Raw genomic sequence first — 23,020 nt, 5'->3', positions numbered from 1 at the left:
GACCCTTCATGCCATTTAAGGTATAAAAGTATGCATCTTGATAATAGTAGTCACACTCCTACAGTGCTTATGTATATTTTAACATCTTGTTTGACATATTAAGAAAATAGGATAAAAGGCAAGCAACTAGTGTATTCAAACTGAATCAAAGAAAAATAAAATCTAGAATTTCATTGTGTTGAATAATTTTGGATTCCTTAAGCAAATATGACTCAGATTGTTGGTATAACGTGCACTGAAAATACTTGAAGCATGTATAAGCATACAGTCCCAAATACCTAGGACGGCATTCACGTACTTTTACAGCACAAAGCTGTTTTGGTTAGACGATTATAACAGCAGCTTACTTATACTTTTGGTGAGATGGTAAGCTAATGATGTAGCCATTAATTTGAATTTAGCAGACATTTTAAATATAGGTTTCTCTTACAGAGACAAAAGTTGCAATTTAAAGCTCTTTGGTGGTCTAAAAACAGCTTAATTCTGTAGTAGCATGGTAATAAGTACTAATCCAGCTTATACAGTGATTGTAGTATGTCATGTTTGTGAAAGATTGCCCAACTGCTTTCTCTGGGTTTTATGTTAATTTAAAAATATTAAACATAAAACCTTGTAACATCTTCATGCTGAGATAAACTGTTCAATTTAACTTGTGCTCAAGCAGCAGCTGTCAGGAATTATCTTGTTCCTAGTGGTTTTTGCTTTCACCTTGTGCCCTTTCCTGCCAGAGACACAGTGTGGGATGGTAAAGCTCACCTTGTTAGGATTTATTGCTTAAATAATACCTGAGGCAAGATGAACATTGGGAACCTAGGGATTAGCTGCTGATTGAGTGATGTCATTCATTGTATTATACACTTTTTTTTAATTGATGGAGGACGGCAAAGAAAATATGGCCTATGAATCTTACCCGCATTTCTTTTGTGGGCATCTTCATGACTTCTTTTTAGGTGTCATTGAGCTGAATATTTGAGGAGTTGCTTATTGTCTAATTTAACTTCCATTTTACAAGCAAAAAAGCAAAGAGAAATGTTTTACCTATGTTGGAGATAATTCCCACAGTTTAGAAGTAGTGAGCGCTATTTCGAGATTAGTTATAAAAATAAAATGAGTTTCCTGTTAATGACTGAACAAACTGAAGGAAGTGTTGGTGTGGGGAGTCCCAAAGGGGTAATATTATGAAAATCATTGCCATTTTACTTCTGAATGTATTGCATTCTCTCGTTTGAGAGCTTTTATTTGGAAGTCTCAATTTTAGATTTGGATTCCTTGATTATGGATCAGCTGGTAGGTAGGGTAAGGAGAGGCAGTATGTGGTAGGAGGAGAGTGAAGGGCTTGCTTTAGTTAAACATTTGCTGCAGATGTTCCACCCTGAGGATAGTTCTCTTGGAGGAAATGAACAATTGGAGTCTGACTAGAAATACATATATGATGGGTTTACTGTTTATGGAATGTGGCATATTTTTCCCTTCTACTTATTGCCATTTAATGAATATCCTCCCAAATTTGTAGTATTATAAATGTATAACTTAAAAATTTGCAAGACTAGATCAGTGAGTGATAATATATCATTTATTTAGATTAATCAATTGTTAACATTTTGCACATTTACTTCTATCTGTGAATATTTGAATATTTGTTTTTAGTGGCCTTTGGGCCGAACTATTTAAGAATTAGTTGCAGACATCATTATGCTTCACATGTTAATAATTCAACACCTGTCTCCTAAGAATGAGGATATTCTCCTACATAATTGCAGAAAAATCAATACACTTCAATTTAAGATTGATAAAACTTTACAAATTTATATTCAGAGTTTCCCTGTTGTTCTTACATCTTCTACAGCTGTTTTTTTTTTCCCCATTCAGTATCCCATCAAGTATCACACATTGCATTTTGCTTGGGGGTCTTTTTATTTCCCTTTACTCTAGATTTTTTTCCTTTTATGACCTTGACATTTTTTGGAGATCCAGCCCATTTATTTTGCAGAATATTTGTCTGGCTATTTCCTCATGACCAAATTCAGATCAAGCATTTTTGTCAGGAATTGGTGATCTCTGTCTTTCTCAGTGTATCACATTGGGAAATACATGATATCCCTTTGGCCCATTATTGTTCATATTAAGTTTGGTCACTTGGGTAAGTTGATGTCTACCAAATTTCTCCATTATAAGGGTATGATTTTTTATAATTAATAAATAGATGGAAGCTGCAGTTAATGAGTTTTTCTTCCTTGTGTGTGAAAAACATTGGGTTTGCTCAGGTCTTAATGATTAACATTGTTAGTCATTGTTTGCAGTAGTTTGTATGTTGGGACTGGGGAGTGGGAATAGAGCCGGGTGTATTACTCAACTTGATCCACAAGTTGCCATCCGTTTTCTTTTAAGGAAAATGTAGATTGACTGAGATTAAATTTTATTGTTCTCTCTACTAAAGATCAGATTTGTAGATAAGCAGGTATCTTCATATTTCAGAATTTTCAATCTAAATTTTAGAAAAGCTTTTACTTAGTGGTGGTGGTGGGAATATTTTTGGAAAAAATAGAGGACATTTTCTGAACATGAATTTTCTATTTGCTTTAGTTGAGTACAAATAGACAATTTTTAAAAATGCATCTCCTTGATAAGATTTTTTTACTTTAAAGCAATAAACCATAACATTAATACAGCAATGTGAGTTTAGAGAGGTGGCTGCTTTTTGGTCTTATGTGCCTTTTTTAGCCCATGAAGAAGACACTTGAATTCCTCTTTATGATGTATGCACTTATTATGTAATCATTCTCCTTATGTGAAAGGCTAGTGCTGCAGATCATATAAACACCTGAAGTTAGCCATTTGGCTTGTCAGCAAGGGAGAATTTATAGTAGTTGTAATCATGGTAATAACAAGGATGCTATTTTGTATTTATTAAGTACAGTAAAAAGCGTTTGCAATGTAAGTGGTCCACAACGAATTCATATCTGTGGTGTAATGAATAGTACTTCAGGCTTAGAAGACTGGGAATCTCTGCTTTGCCACTTACTACCAGTGTGATTCTAGGAAAAACCCTTAACCTTCTTGGACCTCATTTTTTAGAATGGGAATTAAAGCTGTAAGGGTCAAATGATGCTATATTATGTTATAAAGGTGGCATTCCATCAAAATTGTGCCATGTAAATGTCCTCAGCTGCTCAGGGACTGTAATTTGTCCCTCTTTTGTGTCCACACGTGTTAGCCACCTCATTAGTGAAATATTTCCAGGTTGTCCCAGACAGTTGTCTGTTTGTTCCTCTAGTACTTTGTTCATGCCACTGTTATTGGCAGCATACATTCTGCAGGCTGTCTTGTTCATCTTTTCTGTTCTTCCTGGCTTGACCCTGGTACCTAGTAGGCATTTATGATAAATGTTTGTGCAATGAGTGAGTAAATAGACACTATTTCATTTATAACCATGGATAGGTAGACTTTCAGTTTCCTTTTTTTCCCCCAAAGACAAGGAACCAGGTTTTCTTCATTTTTAAAATTTATGTTTTATATAAGGGATATTACAGAATGTACATATGGTGCCATTAGCAGTCCAGTAATCGAGAAGAAAATATAAAAGAAAAAACCCCACAAATATTGCAGAATATTTGAAAGGGGGGCATAAGAAAACATGCCAAGAGAAAAAGCCCTCACTAGATAAGTCTATTGCATAAATCAAAAGGGTTTATGTCATAACACAAACACGTGCCATTCCTGCTCATATATTGAATTTCAGTAGTTGGTTGCATAAAGAAGTAAAGTGTAATGAAACTGGCAAGCAAAGTATTCCCCAGTCAGCCTTATCTTTGTTCCATTTGTCCTTCAGATGGAGCTTTTCTAGGCTTTTTTCAATAAAATCCATCCAGCTTTTTTTTTTTTTTTTTTGCATCTCTCAGTAACTGAGCTGAGAAGACCGATGAGATTCAGGGCTTTTATAGTTCTTAGCAGCTGCTTTTTAAGAGATCAAAACTTAGAATGCTGCTACATGGTATTAAGGCTTAACTCTTGATGTGTCCCTATGGGGGATATGTTTTCCTTGGGGTAGGGTGAAGAAAGAGGAGAGAAGGTACAGGATGCCCACTTCAAGTATGCTCGGGGTGGTAACCCTAATTTCCTTGTTTCCTAGGATTCTCTTCGCAAGCTCAGTGCTTAACCTGACTGAACTGGCTGCCCTTCGGCCTGACCTTGGGAAATTGAAAAAGATTCTGTACTTCCATGAGAACCAATTGGTATATCCTGTCAAGAAATGTCAGGAGAGGGATTTCCAATATGGATACAACCAAATTCTCTCATGGTAGGTATAGATTGTATCATTATATTTAGTCACTTGCCATCTTTTTTCCTTATAGTTAGCTTTTAAATCTGGAGACCTCCTGTACACTTATTTTAAAAATACCTTAAATTAGGAGCAAATGTTTAAACATACCTTCCATGGTAGGAATTACTTGTGCCTCTGCAATATGTACATATAAGAGAACAGCTAATCCTTTTATAAAATACATATGTGTAACAATCTAAATGTTGAACTAATTATCCAACTGTATTTTCTACAACATTCAAAATAGAATCAAAGGGGTGACAGGGACCTTCCTCAGCCCCTGATTCCATCATCTACTGTGTGAGACATACTTTTAGAAAAAGACAGTCAACTTTTATTTACCAGGTACTCTCCATGTATCCAGCTGAAATCAAAATAGAAATTTACAGAGGAATAAACAAAAATTAAAGCATAATGGAGCAAGGGGTTTTTGTCCTTTTTTTTCTTATTGTTTGTAAGAGAAAACTATGGAAAATGAATCTTTAGGAGGGTTTTTTTCCCCTCTTGAGTCTTCTGAAACTGCATAGCCTTAAAATACCATGACATTTCAAAGGTGATGGTCCTTCTCTACTGTTACTTCAACAAAGTGTATCCCCTGAAGCTTAGTTAATGAAAGAAGTTAATAACAACTCTGAAACAGCTTTGCTATTGGATCCCATCCACATAACTGCAACACTCAAAGGGAGTCAGTTTGGCAGTGATTGAGTTCAGTTTACTCACCTTTTTTTTTTTTTTTTTTTTTTTTTTTTGCGGTACGCAGGCCTCTCACTGTTGTGGCCTCTCCTGTCGCGGAGCACAGGCTCCGGACGTGCAGGCTCAGTGGCCATGGCTCACGGCCCAGCCGCTTCGCGGCATGTGGGATCCTCCCGGACCGGGGCACGAACCCACGTCCCCTGCATCGGCAGGTGGACTCTCAACCACTGCGCCACCAGGGAAGCCCCTACTCACCTTTTTTAATAGTTATTAGCAACTGGGATTGATGATGTGTTTAAACAGACTCCCAGCTCTTTTGCAAGTATATTCCATAGTTTCACTGACATAGAAAAACAGCTAGATGGTAATGCTTCTGTGTTTTGAGCATTTTGTAAATGTTTTCCTGCAATCATTTTTACAAGCTGCTTCAAATGAAGTAGCAGTGCTATCAAAATAGAGTGGAGCTGCTTCACATCAAATGTCTCATAAAAAAAGCGACTGTTTTAAAATTTCATAATAAAATTAAAATTCTTTATTGTATATTGAAACAGAGGAGGAAAATATGTTTTAAAAACAAAAATAAAATCATTTTGTGCTTTATCAATATGGAAAACATTTGTAATATTCTTTTGGTTTCTTGAATTAGCATCATTCTTTTCCTCAGATAGTGTGTGTTTATTACCCATGAGAAATAACTGGGGAAAAAAATTAAGTCTATTTTTCCCTTTATGGGTGGCTTTAAAGTTAATGGAAGTTACACCCACTCATATCAGAGAGGAAATGCATGAAAAAGAATATTTCTGTAAACTATCTTGGAACTTTTATTTGGCATAAACTTTGTTTTTAAGAATATAAGTAGTTGGGTTGAATGCCGTTTGAGGGCAGATAGCTAAAAAAATTTTTAGCTCACTACCCCTCATCTCTCTGTTTCAGAAAAGATCGTTTTGCTCAAAGGGAATGAGACTATAAAAGCTTATATATAATTTTTCAGCATTGCTCTTCTCAAGAACGTAAACTGATAGACGAGCTTGGAGAGAAAGAAGTGGGCTTGATCATTGGTGGGACTCTTAATGAGAAAAAAACTGGCTTGCAGTCGTCCAGAGGAAAAATAAGAGTGTCAGAAAGCAGTCCTGTTCAGATTCAGTTTGAAAAGTATGACTCCAGCTTCCTAAAATGTTTCTTTAGTTTTCTTGCTGACTTCTGCTTTTGTTGGCACTGTCAGGTTTCTTTCTTGACTGTGTGACAGTTAAGGACTTCAGAGATGACTGACATAAGCACTCACCTTAAATAGAGGTTTCACTAACCCTCTGACTGATGAACACATGCCATAACTATGTATTATGACCTGTGGGTCACTATTACGATATGTGATATATGGTGAAAACAGACTAGCTGTAAAACATCCTTCAACTTTTGGTATATTATTATATTGGCTTTCTTATTGCTTGGTATTGTGTCAGCACTTCTGTGACACTCTCTTGTATTATCCATGTTGTAATCACTGCTAATCCCAAGTTTGCACTAGGTTGCAACTAAAAAAAAAAATACTTGTATGGGAAAACAATTTTGCAGGAGTGAGGGGCAGATAGGGGTGGCAGGTCAACATTCCTTTTGTTAGTTTTTCATTCCACTATGTATTGATAATAGAAACTTTGACTGTCTCAGTAAATGTGAATTAAACTGAGGACTTGCTGTGGTATTCCTGCTCTATAAGCTCTGTTTATTCATTTGTGTTTTACAGTCTTGTGGGCTTGCATGTCTTCTTTTCAGTTTCCTTGATGTTCTTTACAGGGTGAAATAAAACTAACTGCTTTTTCTATTTGATCTTGTATACCTACTTATCAAAGCATTTATATGCATTTTATTGAGATCCAGTGACACTGAGACACTGAATCATGGCTTAAAGCAAAGAGGGTTATTTTAAAAAACAAAACAATGATTTATTAAAATGGTTTTTTGACCCATAAAGGGAACATAGTACATATTCCTGTTTATCCAGCTCACCCATAGTTATCATTTGTGTTCACTGGTTTCCAAGAAAATGTTGTAGGCAAATTTGGAAACTACTAACATATTAATGACACATAAACTTTGTTTTTACATTTCCTTCTAACTATGTATTTTAGATTATTTTTAATAAAAAAATACTAAGGAGAGGATCACAGCCTTTGCATCAAAAGCAACAGCCAATATTGTATTTCTTTCATTTAATTCTGAAGGTCCGTGGTGTTGTGGTCCTTTTTAATACATTATGTAATCAGTAGGACCTAGTGGTATGGATTTCTGGATCCATTTTCACCAATTTCTTCTATTTCTCTGACTACTCCAAATCTAATATAATAAAAAAAAATAAGTTATTTGTAGAGTTTCTATATAATCCTTCCTGTGTAGTCTCAGAACTTTAAAAAACCTAACAGTTTCTTGAAGCAAGGGTTAAAATGAGAAATAGACTTTAACCACATGTTATGAAGGTATTCTCTTAGTATGAAATAGCTTTATCTGGATTAATCTCCTTGAAGGCAGTGAAAAGTATGGCAAGTGTTCTGTTCTCAGTACTGTGGTGTAAAACGAAGTACATCACTGACATAGAGACCCAACATGGGTAATAGGGCCACAAAGAAAAAGGTCCTCCTGTACTTGGTGATAATATTGAAAATTCCTGGCGTTGCGGAAAAATACATTGGGTTGGCCAAAAGGTTCCTTCGGTTTTTAAAGTAAAAATGAAAGACATATTTTTCATTTTCACCAAGAACTTTATTGAACAACATATTCACTGTTTTGTTCCACTACCTTCTGCCGTCTTTCAGGCAGCTTCATAATTCCGTCTTCCCAAAGCTTTTTATCTTTTTGAGCATAGAACTGTTGCAGGTGCCTTTTAGAGTCTTCCAGGGAATTGAAATTTTTTCCATTAAGAGAATTTTGTAAAGACCGAAATAAATGGAAATCCGAAGGTGCAATGTCTGGTGAATTCGGCAGATGAATCAGCTTGATCCCAGTCAAGCTGTAACAGTTTTTGCCTGGTCATCAAAGAAACGCGGTCTTGCGTTATCCTGATGGAAGATTATGCGTTTTCTGTTGACTAATTCTGGACGCTTTTCATCGAGTGCTGCTTTCAGTTGGTCTAATTAGGAGCAGTACTTGTTGGAATTAATCGTTTGGTTTTCCAGAAAAAGCTCACAATAGAGAACTGCCTTCCAATCCCAGCAATACACAACATCACCTTCTCTGGATGAAGACTGGTTTTTGATGTGGTTGTTGGTGGTTCATTTCCCTTGCCCCACCATCTCTTCTGTTCCACATTATTGTACAGTATCTACTTTTCATCGCCCATCACAATTTGTTTTAAAAACGGAACATTTTCATTACGTTTAAGTAGAGAGTCGCACGCAGAAATACGGTCAAGGTCTTTTTCCGCTTAACTTACATGGAACCTAAACACCAAACCGATTCACGTAACCAAGCTGGCGCAAATGACTTTCAACGCTTGATTTGGATATTTTTATTATGTCAGCTATCTCCTGCATGGTGTAATACTGATTGTTCTTAATTAATGTCTCGATTTGATCACTATCAGCTTCAACTGGTCTACTGGACCATGGAGCATCGTCCAGCAAGAAATCTGCAGCACGAAATTTTGCAAACCACTTTAGACATGTTCGGTCAGTCACAGCACCTTCTCCATACACCACACAAACCTTTTTTTTTTTTTTTTTTTTGCGTTTCAGTTGAGTTTTTACCTTTCTTGAAATAATAAAGCATAATATGCCGAAAATGTTGCTTTTTTTCTCCCATCTTCAATATTAAAATGGCTACACAGAAATTCACCAATTTTGATTTTTTTTTAAAAGGCACGCTGATATGACAGCTGTCACAATGCAATCTAACAAAATTATTAAGTTGAAGACAACTAAAGTGCTACTGGAGCCATCTTACGGAAAACACCAAACGGACTTTTTTGGCCAACCCAATACTTTGGTTTGAAGCGTCATAGGATCCCATTAAATCACTTAAGTCCTCTCCTGCCTTTCCTCTCTGATGCCAATAATCTACCTTCCCTTGATATAATGCTAATGAAACTAACTTATCTATTAGAGTCATTTTGATAAATACTGGTAGGAAGTGCAGAGTTCTTTGCAAACCCAGGGTGCAGTATAAACTCTGATTAATAAAGAAGTCTTAGGCTTATAAAAGTAACTGAACAAGTATGGGCTCACCATATGCATTTATCCTTTCCCTTTGCAGCCTGGTGGCTGATGTGGTGGTATTCAACTCGGTTTTTAATATGGAGTCATTTCTTACTTCTATTGGAAAATTCATGAAGCTGATTCCTGATCACAGACCCAAAGATCTGGAAAGCATCATCAGACCCAAGTGCCAAGTTATTTACTTTCCCATCAGGTTTCCTGATGTGAGCAGGTCAGTATGTTTAACTCCATTTTCAATATTGTGTCATAAATTATTCCCCAAATGCGTAAAAATCGGTGATGTTCTTGCCAATTTTGACTTTTCAGCATAAGCATGATTAGTTAGAGAATCAAGTTCTATTTCGCCATGCTGTGATTTACAAAGATTTTAAATAATCATGTGTCCAACCTGTCACTGAATGGTTAATTCTGATACTGAGTTCTTCCTTTCTTTTCTCTTATTTATTTGTTTGCCAAAGCAAGGTGCTTTGGCTTTTAACATTTACCGTTTTATTTGTTGTTTTGCTACAGAAGTCATTGTCAAGCATAGGTATCAACCTTTGTATTCAGCTTATGCCCATTGGTTTATATGTATAATAGTAACTTCTAAGTAAATCAGTGTTAAATTTTACTGCTTAGATTACTTTCATTTCCCATGCTGTTTTTTTCTGTTTTTTTTCCCCTTCTCCCGTTTTTTATTATTTATATTATCTTAGTAAAGAGTTAGGTCTTCTATATTGGGTTGTAAATGCACTTAATTGCCATTTCTTTTTCTCAGTCACTAAGGATATTTTTTATTACCCTTATCGCTGGGCCCACCCTGAATTAGCAATGGATGATGTGGCTCAAAGGGAACATTCTAGAATTCCTTTTCACTTTTGATTAAACCTAGGAAAATTGTTTTTACTACCACCAGGAATATTTTCCCCTTGTGAATAGAAAGTTTACTTCAGTGGGACTCATACTAGCTGGGGATGCTGCTGTTTTGTAACTGACTGTGTCCTTAAAAAGAGTTCAGGGACAGCTGTTTCTTCCCCGTCCTTGAAATGAAGGCAGGAGACAATTTAATATCCACATGTGCTATGCAGGAGGTCAGCATTAATCTCTATGTTCTGGACTTACTGAGTTCACCCAGATTTTGCTGTGGGGACACCCACTCTTCCACACCCCTAATACTGATTTAAGTGTCTTACTAGTTAATATTGCATTGAAGAAAAATCTGCCTAATACCAAATCAAGCTAGTGAGTCATAAAATTTAAGTTAGAACAACTTGCCTGATCCTTACTTTATGGAGTTCAGAAAACAGAAGGCCGGAGAAGCAGACTGGCTTGTGCTCACACTGCTGATTACTGTCAGAGACTGTATTAAAATTTAGACTCTATGACTTTTGATTAAATTTTCTGTTAACTATCTAATCTTCCTGTCAGTATAGGTCATTTGTCAAAAATATTTAATGATTTATTTACAGTTTTGAAAACTATAAAGCTAAGTGAAACTAAGATCACAATTGATTTTCATATATATGTAAATATGTATATAATATGTATTTGTAATATATAATTTTCATATGTGTGATGAGAGAATGTCAACTTCTGAAAAATATGATTGTTATACTTTAGATCTGTGATTAGCTAGAACACAGCTTATACTTTAGATCAGGGGTCCCCAACCCCTGGGCCTGTTAGGAACCGAGCTGCACAGCAGGAGGTGAGTGGTGGGCAAGCGGCCGAAGCTTCATGTGCCGCTCCCCCTTGCTCCCCATTGCTCGCAGTACCGCCTGAACCATCCCCCAGTTCATGGAAAAATTGTCTTCCATGAAACCGGTCCCTAGTGCCAAAAAGTTGGGGACCGCTGCTTTAGATCATACTTTGAACCTTATTTTTTGACATGCTTTAAGTTTTTCACATAATAATATATCGTCAAAATGCACATCTTTAAGTGAATAGGTAGTTATAGCACATCTTAATTATTACTGCTATAGAATTCCAAATAAATAGTATGTTTTAAAATTCACTTGCATCTGATATAGTCCTACAACATCCTATGTTTAATACACCTGTGGCAATTGAATAGTTTATTAATTTGGACTGTATTACCATGAATAAATCTAGCTAAATGGAAGAAGGTTAAAAAATATTGTGGCCAAGATAACATTCATAAGCAAGGTCTTAGCCCAGAGTGTTATTTGAATTATTTTCAAATGGTAATTTGCTTTATCCAACCCAAACTCATATAGTGTAAGTAAGTGATTATTTGCATGAATGACAATCATTCTAATGCCTGCAGCCTTAAAAGAGTATTATTTTGTTGAGATGTTGAAAAATATTTAGTAATTCCAAAGGCAAAATAACCAAGGTGATTAAAAATAAAAAAAATTTTGAACGCTTCTATCTTTCTCTCAAATTTAATTTAAAAACAAAACACAACATATACTTAAATTATTAATATAATGTGCTCTAATAATATATAATATAAGGTATATTAATCAGGGAAGGGGAAAAGCCATATTTCAGCAAAATATTTGAGGATTTATAAAGTTGATAACTGTTAAAACTCAGAGCATGTCTGTCATACAGAAATTCAGTATTGGGCTTGTAGTACCTGCTGTACCTATTACCTTCCTCACCCCTCCACTGCCTCATTCTCAAAGACCAGAAAAATAGTAGCAAGAAAGAATATTCACTTGAAAATATTTCATTATATGTACTAAAACATTTTGAAGTAGGAAAGCTCTTAAATACTGTAGTTAGTCATGCACATATTTGAGTCTTGACCACCACTTACTAGCTCTGTGACCTGTGCAAGTGTAATGACCCTGAGCTTAGGTTCTTTAATGGTTATGATTATATTTACCTTATCCCCTCATAGGCATGATGTAGCTATTAAATGAAATAATGTGTACCAAATGCCCAGCCGAGTGCCTGGCACATAACAGAACCTTAATAAAGTTTAATTCATCTTATTAACTCCTTCATCCCCATTGTTTTATAACCTAGCACATTTATTACCACCTGAATATAAAGGACTGTCTTCCCCTTTGCCCTCTTTTAACACGTGAAAGTAAAGAAGTACTCTGCCAAAGGAACAGCCTAATATAAATAAAGAGGTTCCTTTATATATTCCTTTTATCATCCTGACTCAAGCAGCCTTTTGGCTTCACCAGAACCTAGCATCCAATGATGGTAAGGAACCAGCTCCTTATGTTCATTCTTCTCTTGTCCTAATTTTCCTCCTTCTTTCTCCAGTTTAACTTCCACATTCTGTCATCATACTTCCTTTCTTATGTGTACTCTCAAATCTTTTGCACCTTTTCTTTAATATTTGATTAGGAGGAAAACCTCCAGCCGTACTTATTAGCCTACTCTAAATTCATGACCCCATAATCCACATGGACCTGTTGCGCTGCATGGCGAGTGTACCATAATTCCCCTGTTCTAAATAACTAATCATGCATTTTCCTTTCTTTGTAAGCTTTTAATACCAAATCTTCTGTCTTCCTTCTCAGATCATGACTGAAAAAAATAGAAGCAATCAGAAGAGAATTTCTATATGCTGCCACCATTACATCTACCCAATTATGTGCTTCTGGGTGCATATTTTTTATCTTCACACCTGTAACTATTGATGGATTGACCTTACTTCTGACTAAGGCCCTGTTTCCACTTCTTTGCTGGAGCCCATCCTTCTTGCATACCTAAAAATTATTTTTCTAGCAATTTTTTTTCTCTGATCTGCGCCATCCGTTTGCCTCTTTTCTGGATGGTTCCTATTAGCATACAAAAAAATGCTATTTGTTTTACATCTTAAAAATATTCTCTCTTGATTCCACTTCTTTCTCTGCTACTACCTCATTTCTTTATTTCTCCTAGTAGCAAAACCTCTTGAAAGAGTTGTTTACACTTGTTTCCAATTTCATTCCCATTGTTCTTTCTTAAAGCTACTCCACTGAGACTGTTTTTGTCCAGGTGCCTGATGACTTCCATGCCTCTAAATCCTGTGGTCAGTTCTCAGTCCTCATCTTACATCACACATCAGCAGCATTGGGCACACCGTGACACAGTCTTCAAGTTGGCTTCCAGGACACAGGTGCTGCTTCTCAGGCATATTGCCAGTTTCTCATTATGACCCTGATCTTTAGCTTTGGACTGGCCTTTCCCACTCTTGACCCATAAGGGGTTAGTGGAGGAAGAGCCCAGGATTGAAATGAGAAGAAAAGATAAAAGAGTCAGGAGGTCATCAATGAGAGAATTATCCTATGGAATAAAGGGAAGAGAGTTTTAAGGAGATGATTGGTAGTGAATTCAGAGGCATGAGGTTAAATAAAGTGATGACTAAAATTATCCTTGAAGGGCCTCCCTGGTGGCGCAGTGGTTGAGAGTCCGCCTGCCGATGCAGGGGATACGGGTTCGTGCCCCGGTCTGGGAGGATCCCATATGCCGCGGAGCGGCTGGGCCCGTGAGCCATGGCCGCTGGGCCTGCGCATCCGGAGCCTGTGCTCCGCAACGGGAGAGGCCACAACAGTGAGAGGCCCGCATACCGCAAAAAGAAAAAAAAAAAAAAATTATCCTTGAATTCAACAATTAAAGGGTCAGTGGTGCCCCACCCTGCATCCTGTTAACTCACAAAAAAGTTTCATATGTTTTTTTCTGGTAGGGAGAGAAACAGCCTTCAAGTCTAGGTGAGATCTCTTTTTCTTTCTCTTTCTCTTTCTCTTTCTCTTTCACTCGCGCTCTCTCTCTCTCTCTCCCCCACCTCCCTCTCCCTCTCCCTCTCCCTCTCCCTCTCTCTCCCTCTCCCTCTCTCACACTCACACACACACAGTCACAGACACACACACACACACACACACACAGAGGCTCTGCTCCATATTTTAAAGATGAAGGCACCAAGACCCAGAGAAGTTAAGTGTCTTCTGGTAATCACACAGCTAGATATAGACAGAGCAGAAACTGGAACTCCTATCTCAAAATCTCCATCTGGTGCTCAGCTCACCACTTATTGTGAATGCAGTTTCAGAGGTCTTGATTATCTGATTTTTCAGCTGACAGCAGATTAGCAGCATCAAATTGGGGGTGCGATAAAGGCAGGCTCACTGACAGCAGTGAAAAGTGACAGCTGACTGACAGCTTGACAACAAGGGAGGAGAGAGATAAACTGTTTAAAAAAATATATGAGAAGTGAAAAAGCATGGCAGCCTGGAGCCATTCTAGGGCAGTACAGGCAACTCTGCACATGGATGAACCCCTGCAGACATTCCTCCATGATTGTATAGCTTGTACATCAAATGGATAACTGTGATTTATTAAGAAAGATTAAATGGTAGCTAGTAAATTCTCTTTAAGAATATAGGGAAATTCATAACCCACTTCTGGCAGAAATTATAAATGACAGCAAATGGAGCTAAATGTCATGCCTTACTCTAGGATGTACATGAACCATGTTCACCTAAAGGAAGATAATAAACATCTAACTCTTTTTCATGCAGTTGCAATGTCTGTAAGCTTAGGTGACCAGGGAACATTTCAGTAAGACACCTTTTTTGGATTTTTCTGACTGGAGCCTTTTCATGTACCATATCTCCGTTTGCTGCTAGGGTGTATATATATTGGCTCCTTCAGCACTGAAGGCATCCAAGCCTGCCAGATAGATGATCGGTAGTCAACAAAACAGATTTTATAATATTAATACCATGTCTTAGTCCTTTTAGTCTGCTATAAGAAAATACCATAGATTGGTGGGGGGCTAATAAACAATAGAAATTTATTTCTCACAGTTCTGGAGGCTGGGAAGTCTAAGATCTAGGCTCTGGCAGATTTGATGTCTGGTGAAGGCCTGCCTTCTGATTCATAGATGGCTGTCTTCCCACTGTGTCCTTATGTGGTACAAAGGGCAAGGGAGCTCTCTGAGCTGTCTTTCATAAGGGCACTAATCCCATTCATGAGGGCTCCATCCTCATGACCTAATCACCTCCCAAAGCACCCATCTCTTAAAAGCATTATATTGGGAGTCAGGATTTCAACATATGAATTTTGAAGAAATACAGATATTCAGCTTGCAGCATACCAAAATATAAATGTGATCTCAAGACTTAGTGGGATGAGACTCACAACTGGAATGTACTGAAGAGGATGACTATTCTGTGTTAAAGGATATAGATTAGATTGAAAATGAAGGAATTTTTACTGTGCATTTCAAGAGGGCAAATTTCACATAGAGCTCCATGGTGCTGATGGTGTGTGATGGAGAGGAAAAAAGGGAGCAATTCTGCAGCTTACTGAGCTAGATGTTGACTAGAGGAAGCCAATATTTTCCTACTCTAGATCATGCAACTGTCATAAAGGCAAAGCCTAGTAGAACTAGGGAATTTTATATATCCAGACCTTTGCACAGGTCTCAGTCTTATGAAATCAGAACATCTGAGGAATTTGCAACTTGCTTTCTGACAGTGTCATCTTTAGAAGGTAGAGCTAACCATAACAGCTAACCTTCCTGAGTCTTATTTTAGCCCAGCATTATGCTAAGCATATTATACATATTTTAGCATTTTATTCTTCCAACAATTCTAAAAGATATTTTCCATTTATAGTTGAAGAAACCCAGCCATACAAATGTAAGTAGCTTTTTGCCTACACTCATACAGATAGTAAAGGTATAGGTAGAAATCAAACACATTTTTTACCCTATTTTAGAACCCAACCTCTTAAAAGTCTTTCTACACTGCCTGTCCTGAAAAGAGAGGTTTTGGACCCTGGTATGTGATTTTGGCCAGTGAAGAACAAATGATTTATAAAAGAGAATTGATGGTGATGTTGAGTGAAAGGGAACATGACATGGTAATGTTATGAAAGAAAGAACACAGGTCTTAGAAAGCAGACTTTCAAAAGATTGAAGTTTTGAAAAAGAGGACACCTGAAAAGGAATGAGCAATTAAAATATATTTGTTGAGCGTCCTAATGGAGAACTGTCTGTGGAGCCGAAAGCCATAGTGTGAATCCTGGCCCTGTCGCTTTCTATCCAGTGAGCTGAGAATAGAACCTCAACCCAAGTCCAGTTAACTCCTTATGGAAAAGAGATCGTGCTTTTCTTGACTTAAGGAAGAATGAACAATTTTAAGAAAGAATTCTCATAGTCAAATTGAAAATTTGCCTAAAGAAGCAGAATAGGAAAAATATGTCAAAGAAACAGCTGTAGACTCACACCATTATTTCATGTATAAGAAAACTATTTTATTTTTTCAATTTCTAGGTATCTTGTCATTTATCCAAACTCTCTTCCCTTACAAGTTAGCTTATAGCATGACACCTGTCTTACAGGACAGTCCCCGATCCATCATATTAGATGATAAGGATGTAGCTGATTACATACATCTGCACAGCATCAGACTTCTTCCATCTGTCTCCCTTGTAATATTTGGTACTGAGGGCGTATCCATGATTTTTATGTAACTAGATAATCTCCACCCCCAACAAATTGGACCACATAAGAATGAATTGTAGAAATACAGTGAATTACAAAGTGGCATCCCTTATCCTTGAAAAAGATCATGTTTTCTGGAGGAATTCCATCAGGGAGCTTCAAAGTGGATATCATCTGCTTCAAATAGCATTCAGTTGGATTAAAGGTGAAGAGAGATAAATGCTCAGGCTGTCAAGGCCTGATACTTGTATATGTTTGTCATTTGCCTGCCTCCTCTGTCCCATTGTATTGTGAAAAATGAGTTTAATTTTTTATTATGGTTGCACATAATTAACATAAAAAGATCAAACGTATGTGTTTCCAGTGGAGACCTTAAAAAAAATCATTCATTCATTTTTTTTTTCATGAGGGGATGAATGGTTACTGTATCCTTGGAGTTGAAGTTTGGACTTGGAGCTAATTGAAGCATGTATACTTTGGGTTGAGAAATATGTACTTATCTGGGTTTCAGGTCCAATTCAGTCAACACAGAGAACATCAAGTATCAACCTCACTGTGATTATTAAGAAAAAATTTCATATGTTTCTGTGATCATTTCATTATCTATATATTCCTATTTTCCATAATATTGGATTATCAGAGTTGCCATAGAGTAAAAAAGACTGGATTTTACCTGTGAGTTTCCTCATTTCATAGATTTTTACTTCCTGGGAAGAGGGGTTATATGAAGAGCATCTCTGCTTGCCTCCTTCCTACATTTTTGACAGCAAAGGAGGGAGGAGAACAATGTTGGTCGTTTGGAGTAATCTCATTTATTGAAACTTTAAGAATTTCTCTGCACATTTCTCTCCACCTTTTTCCATGTAGCTAAAATGTGAAGCCAAACAGAGGTTTATGGACTTTGCCTATTTTAGAAACAAAAAAAGGAGAATTTTAAAAACAGTGTGGAAACTTTAAATGAAAACTCTCAGGCTGTGCAAACAAAAGCGAGGAGCCTAAGGGCTTTTTGAAGAATTCTTATTAAAGAAAACACTATTTTACATTGCAAAGCAGATGTGTCAGAAAACAACAGCAGATCTGTAATTTGAGAACTTGTGGATTGATAAGACAGAAGGCAGCCCCCATGGCTCCCCACTGAAAACTTTCTGTTTTCTGTAGTCCAGAGTTCTGCTTTTGGGGGGGGTTGCCAGAAAGCACCTTAATCTTCTTACCACATGTGGTCATATTTCTCAGATGTTTTGAGAAAGTATTAGTGTTAGAGTATTAGTAAAACTACCGCCTTTGCTCTATGAAATAATGAAGTGTGGGTACTGTCTTCCTTAATATTAATCTAGGTCTGAAGTAGAAGAAGAGTTTTGCTTTTATAAATTTAAACATCTCCATATTTGCTAACAATTATTTTTGTTCTCCAAAATGAATATAAAAATGTGTTTCTTTTGAATGTCATTAAAAATTTTTTTTTATAGAATCAGTGTACTTAAAAAAAAACTTTTGATAAACATTCCAATGTTTAACACCACTCACTGTCAAGAATCTCCTTTGTATCTAATGCAAATCTTTCATGCTGAGATTGTATTGTAACCACCTTCCTCTTACTCCCCTTAAGAGAAGAGAGTTTGGTTTCAGCATATATATACCATCCCTCTGTTGGTCTGAAGTTACGTAGAACGAACTTTTGCTTTTTCAAATGTACTTTTTAAAGAAATTATTATCCATGTTAATGCCTAATTATAACAGATTTCTGCTCTCATCAACTTAGGTAATAATAGTAGCCTCACCGAAAAAAGCACTCTGAATTCAGCAGCAACAACAAAAGCCTATCCTTTTGTTATAGGATGATTTACCCCTGTTCTCCTCACGTATAGAGAACATTTGAGTTGATTTTACATCAGAGATTTGATGTACATTTTTTCAGGTCCTCGTAGTCCTGTCCTAAGATATTTGGGAGGTCAGAAGTAAAGGTCACAGATCACAGGGTAGAGAAATAACTAAAAATCTAAGAATGTTCTCAGGAACTGCCTCATCAACCCAAAGGGAGTCATGGAGCAGGGCTGTTGCAAAATGGAGATGAATGTCATGCGACAAACTCAAACCACAGCAAAAGGTCTGCTTAGGCTTTCTTTCCCTCTTCAGGCTCAAAGGGCATCGCCAAGCTTCCCTATAGAACAATGAACGATCATTAGTGTAAAGCCATCAAGGCAAGAGCGAGTTACGTTATATACTCTTGTTTATTACAGGAGGGCTATATGCAATGCATATTATTTAGAAAGATTTCAAGTAAATGACTTTGATGTTTAAAGGATCAAACTTTGGTTATCTTTCTAAAAATCACTTGTTCAAATCATTCCATTCTGGGTAGTGCTGAATAAAAGATGGGAGTCAGCAGTATGGTGTACTGGGATTCTCATTTGGCTTCTTACCACTTGCTACCACTGTTCAGCCTAGAATACATTACTTAACCTCCCGGAGCTTCAGTTTTACCGTCTGTAAAATGGAAATTGAAATAGTACCTGCATCTTTGGCTTATTAGGAGGAGGGAAATAATTACTACCATATGGTGACTGAGCTCAGTGCCTACAACCCAGTAAGTGTTACGTAAATGTTAGTGGTTTTATTATGATTCCCATCATCACCATTGTGGTTTTCAGTTGACAGGATTTTTGACAGGTCGCCCGTTCAGTATGACTCCAAGCTGAAAAGTAAGGGGGAACAAAATTCTGAAAACCCTAGTAATTTTATAGAATACCTGAGGATCTGAAGTTTACTACTAATTCAAATAAAGGTAGGGACTGTCTTATATCTTGTCAGTCCCCATCACACCAGCCAAATGCAATACTTTAGCAGTGTGAGTACGCAAGAGAAAAAGTCACATGTGCCGCTGTCCACATCTGCCTGGCACCTATAAAACATACGCATTCCTTGTGGTACTGGCGTGTGGAATGGTGAGTGGGTACAGAAGTCATTTTAGTTCAGTGTTCTTGTAAAGAATGTTGGGGGTGTTTTAGAAAACTTTCCATTAAAAAATAAACAGCTTGGAATGTACCATTCAACAGTAAGCTACCGGAATAATCTCTCACCCAGAATGGCTTATTCCCTAAGAAATTCCAGATAAAAAACTTTATTATATAGGAAATTCTTTAAAAATGTGCTTCAAAGTAATTAGATACAATAAAATATACTTAACAGTAATTTAATTCTTTGAGATTTTATTCATCCCGTTGTTCACCCATCGTTTATTAAAAGCTTGCTATTTGCTTACCTCTGAAATGGGTATAATAATACACAGTCTGCGAACTTAAAGGGTTAATGAGCCTGGTAGTATAGGCTCAAGAGTATGGCAGATTATTACCATGAGATTGGTCATCTGTGAACAAAGCTCACCTTGAAATATCGTCTAAAAGTGGATGGTTGAGAGACGTTTAGAGCCCCCAAGTCCAACCAGTCTTACTGGGCACTTAACTACAGGAAAAATATGATTGACTGGAAAAGACAGCAATGGCTTAACAAAAGAATGTGTTAACAGAAGGGCTGCAATCTGCATGAAATGTAGAGTACATGGAAACAAGATTCAAGAACCAGAAGCAAAGGAAAAGAGATGCTGTATCTAGAAGATGAGTCACAACAGAAGTACACTCTCTTGAAGAGCAGAGAAAATTCACCAGAATTTACCATGGCATCATTAAGATATCATCTCTACTAATCCAACTCCCTTTGCTCTGATTCCACAATCGCCAAGCAATATTCTGTTTATTACTACATCCTTCCTAGTAACTTAATTCCAGAAACTCTAATCCTAAATGTCAGAAACAAATATCTGGATATTGGAAGGGCATATTCTCTGGAGATCAATAAATTGTGGCTTTTAATAATTAAAAAAAGCCTGTGTGGTAAATACAAGGTATTCTGGGAAATAAGGATGTATAAGACAAGATCCTTAATTGTAAGAGCTTTGTAGAAATGATAGACATAGGTGACTCCAGGTATAAGGTAGAAAAAAAAACTGAGTGCTTTTTATGGCATTTGAGCTGGGCATTAAAGACTGACTAAGCTTTGGGCATAATAATTATCAGCATCATTTATCCAGTGCCTTTTCTGAGCATACACTTTATGTATATTATTTCCAATCTTTACCAGCCACCTGCAAGCTAGGTACTATTATGCTCATTTTGCAAGTGAGAAAAGAGGTTCAGAAGTTAAGTTAAGCTTGCCTGAAATCCTGTAGCTACCCAACTGTCTGGCTCCAATATGCTGCTTCCATTAATGCCGTGTTATTTCTTGCTATGAGGGAAAGTGGGGGTGAGATAGAGTGAGTACGAGGGCACATTATGAAGAGAGAGAGAGTAGTTGCAACCAGATTTGTGGCAGTGAATGATCATTGCACCTAGAAGAGAATAACTACCTTTGTCTTAATTGGGTGAAGAGGTAGGTGGTAAGACTAGAAATGGGAATTAAGGCCAAGGAATTTGGACTTTAGCCTATAAGCATTTGCGAGCCATGGCTAGATTATAAAATGGGGAATTTGATATTGACAAATGAATATCAATGGGGTAAGAAACAGGAAGCAGAGAAACAAAAAACTACTAGAATACATTATTAAAGATGAACTAGGGAGGCGGCTTATGGATGAAAAGGAGGAAATACACATAATTACACTGGTTGTAGACTTGGCAAGTTGGCGGGGTAACTTACTTGATAGAGGAGTGGTCAGGAATAATCTTGAAGTACTGACCATAGTGACTGGGAGAATATCCATTCTGCTGGAATTGAGAAATAGATTGCTTATCCGAAGATGGTGAATTCAGAGTGTTATATGTTGAGCTGGAGATGTTGGCAGGTCATTTAGATGGAGCTGACCAGCAGGAAGTATCCTCTCTTACCTCTGTGTCATCATTTAGAACCTTGTGTGATTTGTTACATTGACCCACTTTTCTAGATGTTTTGCTCCTTCCTTTGACATACTTGATACAGGTCAAGTTTATTTTTGATAAGTCCAAGATATTATCTGTTTCTTGTCATTTGTTACTGTTTTATGAAAACCAGGTGCAGAATTTGTAAACATCAGATCTCCTGATCTCTTTCATTTCTGGATAAGCAGGAGTTTATTGACTTAATTTTCCCTTTGTCTTCTCAGAGTTCAATAACTAAATCACTTTCAGTTCCTTTGGACAAGGAATCCTGAGATCAAGTACTGTATGATGATGTGTGGCATAGTGCCTAAGAAAATTGACTTTGATATCAGAGCTATGTCCTAGTACCACCTCTTCTGCTAACCAGCTGGCTGATGTTGAGAAAGTTGTTTGACCTCTCCCACCTCATTTATTTTCTCTCATCTGTAAAACAGGGGGAGTATTAGCAGTCTCACTGGGTTGCTGTGAGAGTTAAATGAGGTACTGTATGTAAGGTACTTGTGAAATGCTTGAGGCACAATGAGCCTTAAATAAATGGTAGTTGTTAATTGGCTTTAATTTATGTGTCCTCACCATGTCTTTAGTGCTTTCATTAACCTATACATAATTTCTTTAATTTTCTGTAGAGCCAGAACTGTGCCCCCAGTTGTGGTCCAGTATTGCTTTAGTAATTTTAGGAACATCAGATGATTTTGCTTTTCAACCCCACCCCCTCCCCGCCCGCCGCCTTTTTTTTAAGCCAGCGTTGCTTGCTCTAATACTGACCTATCTTTACCATGCTGGACTGAGTACCAAAATTCTACTTAGAAGTATTGCTAAGAATATTATATCCAAGTAATATTTTATGCGTGTACTCTTGTCGTGTGTTGTGGGTCTTCTGTACTTTTGACTTAATATGAGGTGAATCACAGACCTTTCTCACATCTAATAAGGTTTGTATTGTTACCTGCTGTCTACAGAAGACTTCTCTGAGTGATTAGAAATTATAAGCTTTCCTTTAGTTTGGTTGTTTTTGTTCTTACTATATTTGGCTCAATGTTGCCTACAAATTTATTTTTATTAATAAGTGTTTCTATGCAACTAGTTCTTAATAATTGTCACTTTTTGTTTTGGATGATTCCAGTTTTGTGTATCAGTACTATTAACTATGGAACTTAAAAAAATTTAGCAAATCTAATAGTGAGAATTTATTATAGGAAATCTAGTTATAATTTTCATTAATTAAAAGTAAGCTCATTAGTTGCACAAATACCTGCCTCTCTTTCAGTTTTACCTATTGTTCTAAACTGGAATATCTTGGTGCTGTTCCTTAGGCACCATGAAATGAGAATGGTAGAAGTTATTTCCTTAATTTCCCCCTTGTCCATACACTAAAATTCATATGTACGTTCTTAGTGGGTCCCAAGAGAAGAAGTATCACTTTGGCATTTCTTCTCTCCTATACGGTATATTTTTGTGTATCCATAGAAATATCTTCCTTGTTCAAAATTCAATCTCC

The 23,020-nt window shown here is 36.9% G+C and overlaps 1 protein-coding gene across 11 annotated transcripts in view; it reads left to right on the top strand.

The window, feature by feature from the left end:
* Positions 1 to 23,020, top strand: part of GTDC1 (glycosyltransferase like domain containing 1) — a 379,830-nt gene that overhangs the window by 164,087 nt on the left and 192,723 nt on the right. For 10 of the 11 annotated variants that reach the window (XM_082630941.1, XM_082630939.1, XM_082630943.1 and 7 more), the window contains 2 exons: positions 4,130 to 4,297; positions 9,257 to 9,430. In XM_082630941.1, the coding sequence (XP_082487067.1) occupies positions 4,130 to 4,297; positions 9,257 to 9,430 (342 nt within the window). The remainder of the gene's footprint in view (positions 1 to 4,129; positions 4,298 to 9,256; positions 9,431 to 23,020) is intronic. The other variant, XM_082630949.1, reaches the window with a different exon arrangement.

This window comes from Mesoplodon mirus, assembly GCF_964341445.2.
Source record: "Mesoplodon mirus genome assembly, chromosome: 8".
NCBI lineage: Eukaryota > Metazoa > Chordata > Mammalia > Artiodactyla > Ziphiidae > Mesoplodon > Mesoplodon mirus.
The sequence above is the reverse complement of the archived record's forward strand: the minus strand, read 5'-3'. Positions and strand labels throughout refer to the sequence as shown.